At 41.5% G+C, this 14631-nt stretch overlaps 1 protein-coding gene across 1 annotated transcript in view; it reads right to left on the bottom strand.

Moving 5' to 3' along the window:
- The window catches only part of IPO11 (importin 11), a 220202-nt gene that overhangs the window by 185224 nt on the left and 20347 nt on the right, over positions 1-14631 (bottom strand). Inside the window, exons 2-3 of the mRNA XM_062212061.1 lie at positions 8144-8287; positions 2766-2866 (exon numbers count right to left, since the gene is read on the bottom strand). Coding sequence (XP_062068045.1) covers positions 2766-2866; positions 8144-8281 — 239 coding nt within the window. The 5' untranslated portion in view covers positions 8282-8287. The remainder of the gene's footprint in view (positions 1-2765; positions 2867-8143; positions 8288-14631) is intronic.

Genomic DNA, 14631 nt, shown 5'->3' with positions numbered 1-14631 from the left:
GAAGGAAGGAAGGAAGGAAGGAAGGAAGGAAGGAAGGAAGGAAGAAAGAAAGAAAAAGAAAGAAAGAAAGAAAGAAAGAAAGAAAGAAAGAAAGAAAGAAAGAAAGAAAGAAAGAAAGAAAGAAATCTTAAAAAAAAAAAAATAAGGATGTACTTTTCACTGAAGAGAGGAGAGAACTTCCACCTTGCTTATGGCCTTATATAAATACTGACAGAGACTGTAAATTCAAAAGAGCCTCAGGTGATCACTGACATCATACATAAAGTGTTAATTGTTAAATTAACAACAGGAGTCACTGTGCACTTTCCATGCAGGACCTCTGTCCTCAATTAGTTGTATTATGAGAATTAACTATAAAAGTTGTTGCTAAACAATTTGTGTGTGTGTGTCTTTGTGTACAAATTGTTGAAATCTTTACTTAGTATCGAGTCAGTCTTCTGTGAAAAAAGTTAATTGAAAATGAATCTTAATGGAGAATGAGATTGGGAACAGGAGAGGAAGGAGGAGGTGGGGTAGGAGTGGGGGTGAGAGGGTAAATATGGTGGTAAGAATCACTATATTCCTAAAGCTGTACTTATGAAATCTGTACTCATTAAATAAAAGATTTCTTTCAGGGAAAAAAAAAAAAGAAACAAAAGGAGAAAAGCAGGTGTATTTTAAAAAAAAATAACAATTAGCTACCAAGAGATATATATAAATATATACATGTTAAAGAAACAAGTCACTAACCTAAAGAAAACGCATGCCTTTCGCAATTTAGCAAGTTGACATTCTACCTTTGATTTTATGCATGTTATCATTAGACAAATCCATTTCAAGGAGAAACTATACAGAATCTAATTATTTAGGACACAGTTAAATTGCATCTTACATAATAATGACATAAGCTTAAGTTAGCTAATTCACATCCTATGAAAACAATGGTAAAAGCAGGAACTATATAAGTTAAAATTTAAGGACCAAGAAGATTTTTAAGTATCTCAAACATAAATTCCATTAGTAACCTGCCATCCATACTTCCTTTCTAAGTACATTCACCTTCTTTCCAGCTTTTAACTCCATATATACTAAAAGAGAAAGCTCAATATCTGATATTTAACTACCTAATACGATGATTTATCCATTAATTATTCAAATTTAAACTATATTCCATCTTATAACTCTTTATTTAAAAGTATAATCTGGGGCCGGCGCTGTAGTGTAGCACAGGTAAAGCCACAGCCTGCAGTGCTGGTTTGGGTCCTAGCTGCACCACTTCCAATCCAGCTCTCTGCTATGGCCTGGGAAAGCAGTAGAAGATGGCTCAAGTCCTTGGGACCCTGCACCCACATGGGAAACCCGGAAGAAGCTCCTGACTCCCAGCCCCTGGCTCTCGGCTTCGGAATGACCCAGCTCCAGCCACTGCAGCCATTTGGGGAGTGAACCAGTGGATGGAAGACCTCTCTCTCTCTCTCTGCCTCTCCTTCTCTATGTAACTCTGACTTTCAAATAAATAAATAAATCTTTTTTAAAAAGTATAATTTAAAACATTTAATAAAAATAATAACTATTTTTGGAGTATTTGAAGAGCCCACAACTGCTGAGGCTTGGGAAAAGTTAAAGCCAGGAGCCAGGAACTTAATCCAGATTTCCCTTAATAATAATTTACTCTTCCTTCAAAAATCATTTATAACTATATTTTTCATGTAATTAGTAAAATGAAATGAATTTTAAGAAACATGGAATTGAACAGAGCAGTGGAAAATTTGTACTGCTGGACAATTTCTTACAATTCAATAATGTACAATTTCTCATCACTAACTACTTCATTTCTGCCAAAATTATCAATAATTCTACAAATAAAATGAGAAGGGCTTGCTTTGTACTATAGTATCCTAAATGTAGCTTTGAAATATGCTAGTTGTTTCCACTATTAATCAAGGACATGTTTTACAAGCACTGTACAGTACTCTCACAAGATTTTTTTTTTTTTTTTTTGAAGCTTTATGAATGTAAGAACTCACAGAACCATAGTGCCATCTTCTGGAGAACAAAGATTATGTTACTTCTCTGGCAAAGTTCACTATTCAAATTCCAGGATCTTATCTACCCTGTCATCAATTATATAACATGTAATTAACTATTATTATACTATGAGAAAATTGCACAACATGTATATATTTATATATATCTCTTTTGGTAGCTAATAACTGCAGAGCAGTTACAACCAAATCTAGTGAGATTACAAATGTATACAAACTACTCCACCAAAGAGGCATGAATGCAGAAGGCTCAGGAATTATAACCAAGCTCATTCACAAATGACCTGGGATTTCCTTTTCCATGGCTTTTTTTAAAATATTAACCATATACTTGTTCTAAACTGAAGGAAAAAAGGCCTTCTATTTCAATATTACTCATTCACTCATCAAGACCCTTCCAACAGGCCAACAAAAGACATATACATACACATACACACACACACACACACACATACACACCACAGAGAAAAATAATACAGCTATTGATTGGTAATTAACTATATTTTTTTTTATTTTGTTTTTCTTCTAAACATCAAATGCTGTGCAGATTCCCCACAAAATTCTATGTCATCCTTGCACAGGCACCATACTACGGCATTTTCCCTGTATTGTTTCAAGAAATGCAAGTATGTGCTGCCAAAGTAAGCAGTAACATATTCTTTTATATTAACAGGTGCATTTACATATTGCATTTCAAAAGGGTTACACTGGGTGAGGTGGGGGGGGAGGCACAAAAGAACTTACTGAGGTGCTACACGTCTCCAATAGCGATCAATTCCATGTTTAAAATATAGAACAGCAAGCCACCTAACATTTATATCCAGAGTGTGGTTTGTAAAAATATGCTGTAAATAAAATATATAGTATTAGAATCAAAACACAGTAAAAGTATAATTAGTACTTACCTATAAAAAAGCATGTATAGATATTTTAGTTAAATGTTTTTCTTTAAATTTTACTAATATGTCACATTCTTATTTTCTAAATTATGTATATAGTTCTACAATTCAAATAAGAAAGCGTACCTGCTCAGTAGTCTATTAATTGTTTAAGCTGTGCTGTAATGGACAATGGGAGAGAGATTCATTACACTATCCTACTTTTAGTTATTTCTCTAAATTTCTCCAGTCAAAAAGTAAACTTGGAAACAAGCAAACTTGACTTCATTTCAAATGAAAATCATCTTTATCAATATACAAAACAAATAAACACACCATAAATTTGTATTTTTTTAAAGTTGGTTTTATTTATTCGAAAGGCAGAGTTAGAGAGGAAGAGAGAGGTCTTCCATCCACTAGTTAACTCCCCAACTGGCTACAACAGCCAGGGCTTGGCCAGGTTGAAGCCAGGAGCCAGGAACTTCTTCCTGGTCTCCCACATGGGTGCAGGGGCCCAAGCACTTGGGCCATCTTCCACTGCCTTCCCAAGCACATTACCAGGGAGTTGAATCAGAGGTGGAGCAGCTGGGACTCAAAACGGCACCCATCTGGGATGCTGAGGCTGCAAGCAGCAGCTTAACCTGCCATGCTACAATGCTTGGTCCCATACTATAAATTTAAAAAGCAGACACACCACGGGGTACACAAAGATGTTTAAGGAAGTAGAACCCCTAGGTTAACACATGCTATAAAATACAAAGGTCTTCAAAAAGTTCATGTAAAAATTGAATTAAAAGCTGTTTATTTTGATTTAAAAATTTTGACATCACACATAGTTGTTTCATAATAACCCCTTTTACATGAATTTCTTATAGACCCCTTACAAACACTATTATCTTTATCAAAACAAATATGCTTACAAACAAGTTTGACAGCAGAACATTTTTTTTTTTTTTTTTGACAGGCAGAGTGGACAGAGAGAGAGAGAGAGAGAGAAAGGTCTTCCTTTTGCCGTTGGTTCACCCTCCAATGGCCGCTGCGGTAGGCGCCCTGCGGCCGGTGCACTGCGCCAATCCGATGGCAGGAGGCAGGTGCTTCTCCTGGTCTCCCATGGGGTGCAGGACCCAAGCACTTGGGCCATCCTCCACTGCACTCCCTGGCCACAGCAGAGAGCTGGCCTGGAAGAGGGGCAACCGGGACAGGATCGGTGCCCCGACCGGGACTAGAACCCGGTGTGCCGGCGCCACAAGGCGGAGGATTAGCCTATTGAGCCGCGGCGCCGGCCAGCAGAACATTTTTAGGTGATATAAAACCAGATGGGACACAGCACAGTGGCACCGTGTGTTAAAGGCCTGGCCTGCAGTGCTGGCATCCCTTATGGGCACCAGCTCGGGTCCCAGCTGCTCCACTTCTGATCCAGCTCCCAGCTAATGCACCTGGGAAAGCAGCAGAGGATGGCCCAAATCTTTGGGTCTCTGCACCCACGTGGGAGATCTGTAGGAAGCTTCTAGCTCCTAGCTTCAGCTCAGCTCAGCTCAGCTCCAGCCGTTGCAGCCAGCTGGGGAGTGAACCAGCAGATAGAAGACCCCTCTCTCTGTCTCTACCTCTGTAACTCTGTCTTTCAAATAAATCAAAATAAATCTTTAAAAAAGCAGATGGAATATGAATAATTTCAACTCAGAACTGACCATTACTCAAACCTATTCACTGTTACTTCAAACAGTAACAGTATTCCACATAGCCCCCATCTTGCACAGTAAGATACCATAAAAATAACTGTACAATCTAAATTGCAAAAATCTTAATAATCAAGGGGAAAATTACTTTTGTTTCATACCTTTAAAAATTTCAGTCCAAACATGGAAACAATCCTACTGTCAAGCTTAAATGTACAGGAGAATGAAAACAAGAGTAAAACTAATATAATTTAAAACATTATAAATAATGAGAATGTGTTTTATTTATTTGTAAAAAATCTTACCTAGAAAATCTGACGCTCATGACAAACATAGGAATGTGTTAGGTACTCAGTAAATACTGCCTGAAACTGCACTAAAGCTCAGACTGGAAACAACTCAAATCCTCAAAGATAATTAACAAAAAAAAGAACCCTAGGTGGGAAATATGTTCCCGGGTATGGAAAAATATTTACATGTTAAGTATTAAAAACAGGTTAAGTAAGGCCAGCGCCGCAGCTCAATAGGCTAATCCTCTGCCTTGCGGCGCCGGCACACCGGATTCTAGTCCCGGTCGGGGCACCGATCCTGTCCCGGTTGCCCCTCTTCCAGGCCAGCTCTCTGCTGTGGCCAGGGAGTGCAGTGGAGGATGGCCCAAGTGCTTGGGCCCTGCACCCCATGGGAGACCAGGAGAAGCACCTGGCTCCTGCCATCGGATCAGCGTGGTGTGCTGGCCGCAGGGCGCCTACCGCGGTGGCCATTGGAGGGTCAACCAACGGCAAAAAGGAAGACCTTTCTCTCTCTCTCTCTCTCTCTCTCTCACTGTCCACTCTGGCTGTCAAAAATAAAAAAAAATTAAAAAAAAAACCAGGTTAAGTATAACAAAATCTCATTTTGAGATAAGCATGTATATACACAAAAAACGATTACATCAAGAGTTGTGTATCTTCCACTTATTCCTTAAGACTCCTGGCAACTGAGTCAGAGCCCCCTTTTCTGGGTCTCCATTGTAAAAAAAATAATGCACTTCTTTTACCATTAGTCACATTCAACTTTGATACAAGTCTACTTTCAGCACTAAACTGGAGTCTGCCCTTGCAGAAACCTCCTAAATATCTGCTGAGCAAATCAGTGAATGAATAGGAATACGGAGGAAGCTGGTGGGTCTCTCACTCAGTCTGCCTCAGTACACTAGAGAAACCAAGCCACGATGCAGCTGTCAACCCAAATACTCCATAAGAACTGCACATAGCAACAGGACTGCAACAGAAACCTGAGATTGGGTATACAAATTTAGGAGTCTCCAGATTAAAATGGACAGCTAGGGCTAAAATAAATTAGATGCAGGGGTAGGTTTTGGCCTGGTGGTTAAGAAGTCACTTGAGAAGCCTGCATCCCCTACTGGAGTCCCTGCATTCAAGTCTCAGATCCACTTCTGAGTTCAGCTTCCTGCTAACGCATACGCTGAGGAGCAGCAGGTGATGGCTCAAACTTGGATCCCTACCACCCATGCAGGAAACACAGACAGAGTTTATGACTTTAGGTTCCAGCCTGACCCATCCCTACCCATGACAGGCACTTGTGTAGGCTGTCCGTATCTCTTTGATTTCTTTTTTTAAAATTATTTATGTGCATGATTCTAAACATTTAATTTCTAAACATTTAATTTCCTTGCAGTCATAACCAGCATCTTCTTAAATTTAACAAATCACTTTTTAGCCAAAAACACTATGTGTGTGTGTGTGTGTGTGTTATATACATGGCAACTGCTATAGGTTATTTTGTATTACAAAATACAGTAAACATGGGGCCGGCACTGTGGCGTAGTGGGTAAAGCCATTGCCTGCCATGCCAGCATCCCATATGGGTGCTGGTTCGAGTCCCGGCTGCTCCACTTCCAATCCAGCTCTCCGCTATGGCCTGGGAAAGCAGTAGAAGATGGCCCAAGTCCTTGGGCCCCGGCACCCAGTGGGAGACCTGAAAGAAGCTCCTGGTTCCTGGCTTTGAATCAGCACAGCTCCTGCCATTGCAGACAACTTGGGAGTGAATCAGAGGTTGGAAGACCCTCCCCCCCGCTCTCTCTCTCTCTCTCTCTCTCTCTAAATCTGCCTTTCCTTCTTTCTCTGTGTAACTCACTTTCAAATAAATAAGTAAATCTTTAAAAAAAAAATACAATAAACAATTTTGTTCTGAATTTGTCACCCAGTCACAAACACTAGCTTAGTTTCTGATCCAACTGGCAGGCTCATTGCCCTGACCAGAAACTAAAACTCAAACATTAATCAATTTTTCAGAAGAATAGGAAAGGCCCTCAACACAAAAAGACTTCTTTCAGGCCGGGATTATGGCTCATGGGATTAAGTCGCTACCCGCAATGCAGACATCCCATATGGGCGCCAGTTTCAGTCCCATCTGCTTCATTTCTGATTCAGTCCTCTACTGATGTGCCTGGAAAAGCAGTGGGAGACCCTGGTAGAGTCCCAGGCTCCCAGCTTCGGCCTGGCCCGGCCTTGACCATTGTGGTCATTTGGAGAATAAATCAGTGGATTGAAGATCTATGTCTTTCCCTTTCTCTCTGTAATTGTGCCTTTCAAACAATTAAATCTTCAAATTAAAGGCTTCTTTCACTCCAGCACTAAAAAAATAATGTTGATTAACCAAAAAATTGAAACTCCAATAAAAGTTTTGTTAAAGCAGACATTATTATTATACTATTTCCCATAACACCCAGGAAAAGATCAGATGTGTCAAGAAAATGAAATTAATTGAAAAATTAAAACATTCTTAAGTGAAATACACTAAGCATGCTATACTTCACTCTGACACTGTCATGCACAGATCCAAACATTTCTGGCAACATAAACTAATCAGAGTAGGCTGAAGATAAAATATTCGAGGGTACTACCTGTAGTTTTTTTTTTGTTTTTTTTTTTTAATTTTTTGACAGGCAGAGTGGACAGTGAGAGAGAGACAGAGAGAAAGGTCTTCCTTTGCCATTGGTTCACCCTCCAATGGCCGCTGCGGTAGGCGCGCTGCAGCCGGCGCAACGCGCCGATCCGATGGCAGGAGCCAGGTGCTTCTCCTGGTCTCCCATGGGGTGCAGGGCCCAAGCACTTGGGCCATCCTCCACTGCACTCCCTGGCCACAGCAGAGAGTTGGCCTGGAAGAGGGGCAACCGGGACAGGATCGGTGCCCCGACCGGGACTAGAACCCGGTGTGCCGGCGCCGCAAGGCGGAGGATTAGCCTAGTGAGCCGCGGCGCCGGCCTCTACCTGTAGTTCTGATGTCAACATTCAAGTGCTAAAACTGAAAATTGTCAATGTTGCCCTCTGAGCAGATACCACAAATAACCTGCTAGATTATTTAAACTTCTACCAGCAAATATTTTAAACATCCTGAAAAGGCTAGCCCTTAATTTAGGGATATTAATTTATATGAAAATGAAAGTGGTAGTGCTAGCCAGACATTTGTATGAATTTCATTAAAGTCAACCACAAATAAAACCACTTTTTTAAAAATTAAAATGTCTTATTTTATTAAAAATTAAACTTATTATAGAACAACTTACCAGCAACACTGAATAGAAACCTGGCTGTGTCTCCCACTGTTTCAACTGCTCCTCAGCTGGTTTTAACACAGCAGTATCCTGACTGGTGGCCTGTGTTAAGACCTGAAGAACAACAGTGCTGGCACTATTAAGATCCATGGAAACCTGGCAAGGAGAAGTTAATGTACTTGAATACACATTTCACATAGTAAAACATTGACAGTAATATAATTGGAGGACAAAATACTTCATTCTTAAGATTTTATTTATTTATTTGAAAGTCAGAAATACAGAGGGAGAGGAGAAGGAGAGAGAGAAATCTTCCATCCGCTGGTTTACTCCCCAAATGGGGGCAACAGCCAGCACTGGACCAGGCCAAATCTAGGGGCCAGTTCATCCGGTCTCCCACGAGGGTGGCCAGGAAGCAAACACTGGGGCCATCTTCCAGCTTTTCCCAGGCTATTAGCAGGGAACTGGAACAGAAGTGAAGCAGCCAGGACTCAAACCAGTGCCCATATGGGATGCCAGGAGTGTCAAAAGCAGCGGTCTCCACTATGCCACAATGCCAACCTCACTCCTGTAATTTTTATGTACATTCTTTATTAATATAAAGATAACAAATTTAATGTAGTCCATAGATACGATTCCAAGAATATAATGGTATTTCCCTTCCTTCCTTTCTGAGAGAATATATTTTTAATTTATTTTATAATCAAAAGCTTAATATTCCATTAAATAAATAGTTCAACAAAATAAAGTAAAAAGACCACTATTCAGCAGGAATAGAGACTAGGGCTATAGTCAAATCAAAATATGTCAATTTCACTCATATACAGTAATTTTTTTTATATTCTGTGTAAGTACCTCAACTCACAGAAAAATGCTTATCTTCTCTATTATTTTAGTGTATGTGCTGCCAAAGCCAAGCACAAGTTACTCCTATACTTTAATCATTCACCTTCACCTTCATGTTTCTGCCTGACTTCCATATACTATTCAAATTCTTACTTATAATTCAAATCACTTTCACTTAAATCAATTTATTCATAAAGAAAACTGTTCCTCATTGTTTCACAAACAGAAAACAAGAGGAAATTAGGATTAGGAGTACATAAAACCCAAAGTTCTTAAATCCTGATTAAATACCCTTGCCTGCCCAAGATTCTGAGCATAACTGTCTATCTGTTTTAAAAATGGGGTAGGCATTTGGCCTCCAGTTAACAGGCCACTTTGGACGTCCATATTCTGTATCTAGTGCTCTGGTTCAAGTTCTGGCTGTCCTCCAGATTCCAGCTTCTTGCTAATGTGCATCCTGGGAGACAGCAGGTGATAGCTCAACTACTTGGATCCCTGTAACCCATGAGATACCCAGATGGAGCTATGGGCTCCTGGCTTCAACCTGGCTCAGCCCTGGCTTTTGAGGCATTTGGGGAGCAAAAAAGTAGATGAAAGAATTCTTGCTCTCTCTTTCTCTGACTCTCAAAAAAAAAAATATTTAAAGGTAGTAGTTTCTCTCTCTAGCTGAAATGTAATGTATGCTGGGAGCTGGCACTGTGGTTTAATAGACTAAGCCTCTGCCTGCAGCATCAGTATAACCTATGGGCGCTGGTTCGTGTCCTGGCTGCTCCTCTTCCAATCCAGCTCTCTGATATGGCCTGGGAAAGCAGTAGAAAATGGCCCAAGGGCTTTAGCCCCTGCAACCATGTGGGAGACCTGAAGGAAGCTCCTGGCTTCAGATCAGCTCAGCTGGGGCCATTGCAGACGTTCGGGGAGTGAACCAGCAGATGGAAGACCTTTCTATCTCTCTAACTCTCAAATAAATAACTCTATCATTCAAATAAATAAATATATCTTTTTTTAAAAAATGTATGCTATAAAAGCAAGTCATAGATGTAATTTTACATTTTCTAGTAGCCAGTTAAGTAGTAAAAAGAAACAGAAAACAATTATGATATACTTAACTTTTTAAAAGACTTATTTATTGGGGCCTGTGCTGTGGTAATAGTAGGCTAAGCCTACACCTGCAGCATCAGCATCCCATATGAACACTGGTTCATATCCCAGCTGCTACTCTTCTGATCCAATTTTCTGTCTATGGCCTGGGAAGGCAGTGGAAGATGGCCCAAGTGCTAGGGCCCCTGCAGCCATGTGAGAGATCTGGAAGAAGCCCCTTACTCCTGGCTTCAGATCAGCCAAGCTCAGCCATTGTGACCACCTGGGGAGTGAGCCAGAGGATGGATGATCTTTCTCTCTGCCTCCCAAATAAATAAAAATCAGAGGGGGGGGGGGGGGGAGGCAAGCCCTTAATTTGTTTTAAAAAAAAAAAAGATTATTTATTTATTTGAAAGTCAGAGTTTCAGAGAGAGAGAGATCTTCATCCGCTGGTTCACTCCTGCAACAGCTGAGACTGGGTCAGGCTGAAGCTAAGAGCCAGGAGCTCCCAGGTGAGTGGCAGGGGCCCAAATAATAGGGCCATCTTCCACTGCTACTCCCAAGGCATTGGCAGGGAGCTGGATTAGAGGTGGAACGGTTGGGACACAAACCAGTGCCCACATGGGATGTCAGTGTTGTAGGCAAAAGCGTTACCCACTGTATAACAATGCAGCCTAATATATTTAATATTTCCAAAATGTTAACATTTTAACATGTAATCAATATTTTTAAAATACTGAGATATTTTCCATAGGATTTTATATTAAAACTCCAAAATCCCATGTCCATTTACACTTAAAGCACATCTCATTTCAGGAGCCGCATGTAGCAGTGGCTGCCACATGTCTAGAGGAGCCCTCCTAGGGGCCGGCGCTATGGCACAGCGGGTTAACGCCCTGGCCTGAAGTGATGGCATCCCATGAGGGTGCCGTTTCTAGTCCCAGCTGCTCCTCTTCCGATCTAGCTCTCTGCTATGGCCTGGGAAAGCAGTAGAAGATGGCCCAAGTCTTTGGGCCCCTGCACCCACATGGGAGACCCACAAGAAGCGCCTGGCTTCGAATCAGCGCAGCTCTGGCCATTGCGGCCATCTGGGGAGTGAACCAGTGGATGGAAGACCTCTCTCTCTGTCTCTACCTCTCTCTGTAACTCTGTCTTTCAAATAAATAAAATAAATCTTTTTTAAAAGGAAGAAAAGAAAAGCCCTCCTCACCAGCACCACCTGGAATCCTCATAAAAACATAAACTTTGAATCCTCTCTTCAAACCCATCAATGAGAACAGAGGCAGGAAGTGAGGGACACTGGTGCAAAAATCTGTGCTTTAGTAAGTTCTCTAGGTAAAGTGTTTACCTGCCAAAGTTTAAGACATACAACTTTAACAGATCTAAAACTATCTTATGTGAAAGTCCAGGTCAACTGCTAGTGTGGTAGATGACAAATTTTACATTCCTCTAAAAGGAGGATCAACCAACACCGATTTGCAGTTGAACTGTTCTAACAAGGAAATCATTCAGGGCATAAACAACAGGAAAATAATGATTCTCTCCCAATCAGTGCAAATATACCAGCTAAAATAAAAAGTTAAAAAATTAAAAAAACACTAATATCCAAACATGTGTTATATAACCAGATTGTTCTAAGTGCTTCAATCAGTTATTCCAAATAAGAATCCTATTGTGAGGGACTAGTGCTGTGGCGTAGCAGGTAAAGCCACCACCTGTAGTGACAGCATCCCATATGGGCGCCAGTTCGAGTCCCAGCTGCTCTACTTCCAATCCAGCTGTCTGGTATGGTCTGGGAAAGCAGTAGAAGACAGACCAAGTCCTTGGGCCCCAGCACCCTCGTGGGAGACCTGGAAGAAGCTCCTGACTCCTGGCTTTGGACTGTTGCAGCTCCGCCATTGCGGCCAACTGGGGAGTGAACCAGCGGATGGAAGACCTTTCTCTCTCTCTGCCCCTCCCTCCGTGTAACTATGACTTTCAAGTAAATAAATAAATCTTTTCTTTTTTATTTGACAGACAGAGTTAGACAATGAGAGAGAAACGGAGAGAAAGGTCTTCCTTCCGTTGGTTCACCCCCCAAATGGCCTCTACAGCCGGAACTGCGCCTATCCAAAGCCAGGAGACAGGTGCCTCTTCCTTGTCTCCCACGCGGGTGCAGGGGCCCAAGCACTTGGGCCATCCTCCACTGCCCTCCCAGGCCACAGCGGAGAGCTGAACTGGAAGAGGAGAACCGGGACTAGAACCCGGTCGGTGCCCATATGGGATGCCAGCACCACAGGCGGAGGATTAGCCTATTGAGCCACAGCACCTGCCCCAATAAATAAATCTTAAAAGAAAAAAAAAAGCCTTTTAAAAAAAGAATCTTATTGTGGCAGGCACTATTATCCCCATTTAAGTAGAAAATTCAATGAACATATCCTTCACCTTGCTAATAAGTAGTGGAGCTTTAACTTGAAGACCAAAGCTAGTGGTCCTAACCAGTATTTAACACTGCTTTCTTGGAGTCACAAAACCAATATCTCTCTTGAGTTCAGAAGCTCAATAAGATATATGGATCATCTCTGGACTGCTTATTTCATCCAGATTACTAACTTTTATCGAATTGGTTGAACAGTCAATTCATCAGCAAACATATCTCCAAACTGGATAGATTTTACCTCCATCAGACGAATGCTGCATAGGAAATTCAACAAAGCAACTGAAGTATACTACACTATTTAACTCATGGAGCCATGAACTAAATGTATTAGTACAATTTGTTTCATATTTTTGCTTCAATAAGTGATGAAATATAAAAAAAAAAGAATAATTGCCAATGTCTCTGTTTTTCGTGTTTTTTAAATAATTTAAGATTCCAATCAATTCAGCAACATTCACTGAGCATTCACCGTGACCAAGACAACAAGCTAGTTTTGTTAGGGAAATAAAAATGAGTATGATCTCTGCCCTCAAGGGGGCTATGATCTTGTAGGAGGGCCAAGACATGTACAAATAGCTGAAACACAATGCAAGTAGTAAGTGCTACTAAAAAAAGCACAACTCGAAAAACAAAAAGAGGCAATTTTGATTGGTGCAGAAGACAAAGGTAGTGTTGATCACAGAAGCCTTCATGGAACTGGGCCTTAAGGAAATTCTGGGCTTTTGGAAGGCAAAGATGAATGCAAAGAAAAATCTGGTCATCCTAAGTAGAAAAAGCGATATGACAACTGATTTGGAAATGGACAAGTACAGTTATGCTGAGGAGATGACACACATCTAAATACATTACCTACTGAGTAAAAAGTAAAGCTAGAAATGAGAATAGAAACCATATTACAAAGTCATGAGATGAATTCAAGCTAAGACTCTGAATTTTGAAAATCACCCATAAACCTTCCCAAATATACATTTCCAAGTGTTACTTCTCCTTTGCATTCCACTCTTGTCTTTCTTGCTGGCCTAACATGTACATCAGGATCTCTATTTAGTATTTCACCTTAACAATTCAGCACTAAGCTTCTGCTATTCTCCTGCACTCCAGTGACTGTCCACTCCATTCTCCTGGTTGATCATATCAAAATCCCCGAAGTCACCCTTGACTTTCCCTTTCCCCTCCAAATCTCTTTGGCTTTATGTCACAATACATCTAGTATCCTGCTACTGTTTTTTTACCCTTTTCTCCCAACTTACTATTTTATTTATATTTGGGGGGATAACTTTTTTTTTTTTTTTTTTGACAGGCAGAGTGGACAGTGAGAGAGAGACAGAGAGAAAGGTCTTCCTTTTGCCGTTGGTTCACCCTCCAGTGGCCGCCGCAGTAGGCACCCTGCGGCCAGCGCACCGCGCTGATCCGATGGCAGGAGCCAGGTGCTTCTCCTGGTCTCCCATGGGGTGCAGGGCCCAAGCACTTGGGCCATCCTCCACTGCACTCCCTGGCCACAGCAGAGAGCTGGCCTGGAAGAGGGGCAACAGGGACAGGATCAGTGCCCTGACCGGGACTAGAACCCGGTATGCCGGCGCCACAAGGCGGAGGATTAGCCTATTGAGCCACGGCGCTGGCCGGGATAACATATTTTTAATAGACATTATAGTCAAAGGCTTACTGGCTCCACTAAATAAAGAGTTCAACATATATATATATATATATATATATTTTTTTTTTTGACAGGCAGAGTGGACAGTGAGAGAGACAGAGAGAAAGGTCTTCCTTTGCCGTTGGTTCACCCTCCAATGGCCGCTGCAGCCAGCACTCTGCACCAATCCGAAGCCAGGAGCCAGATGCTTCTCCTGGTCTCCCATGGGGTGCAGGGCCCAAGTACTTGAGCCATCCTCCACTGCACTCCCTGGCCACAGCAGAGAGCTGGCCTGGAAGAGGGGCAACCGGGACAGAATCCGGTGCCCCGACCGGGACTAGAACCCGGTGTGCCAGTGCTGCAAGGCAGAGGATTAGCCTAGTGAGCCGCGGCAGCTGCCCAAGAGTTCAACATATAAAAAGTAAAAAGACCAAGAGTCCAGCAGTAAAATTGGCAAGAACAATAAGCAAAATAATCAGATGAAAAGATGTTCAACTTCCCTCATACAAATGTAAATTTTAAAAT

Source organism: Lepus europaeus, chromosome 15 (genome assembly GCF_033115175.1).
Source record: "Lepus europaeus isolate LE1 chromosome 15, mLepTim1.pri, whole genome shotgun sequence".
Taxonomy (NCBI): domain Eukaryota; kingdom Metazoa; phylum Chordata; class Mammalia; order Lagomorpha; family Leporidae; genus Lepus; species Lepus europaeus.
Note: the sequence above shows the minus strand (reverse complement) of the source record. Positions and strands in the feature narration are given on the sequence as shown.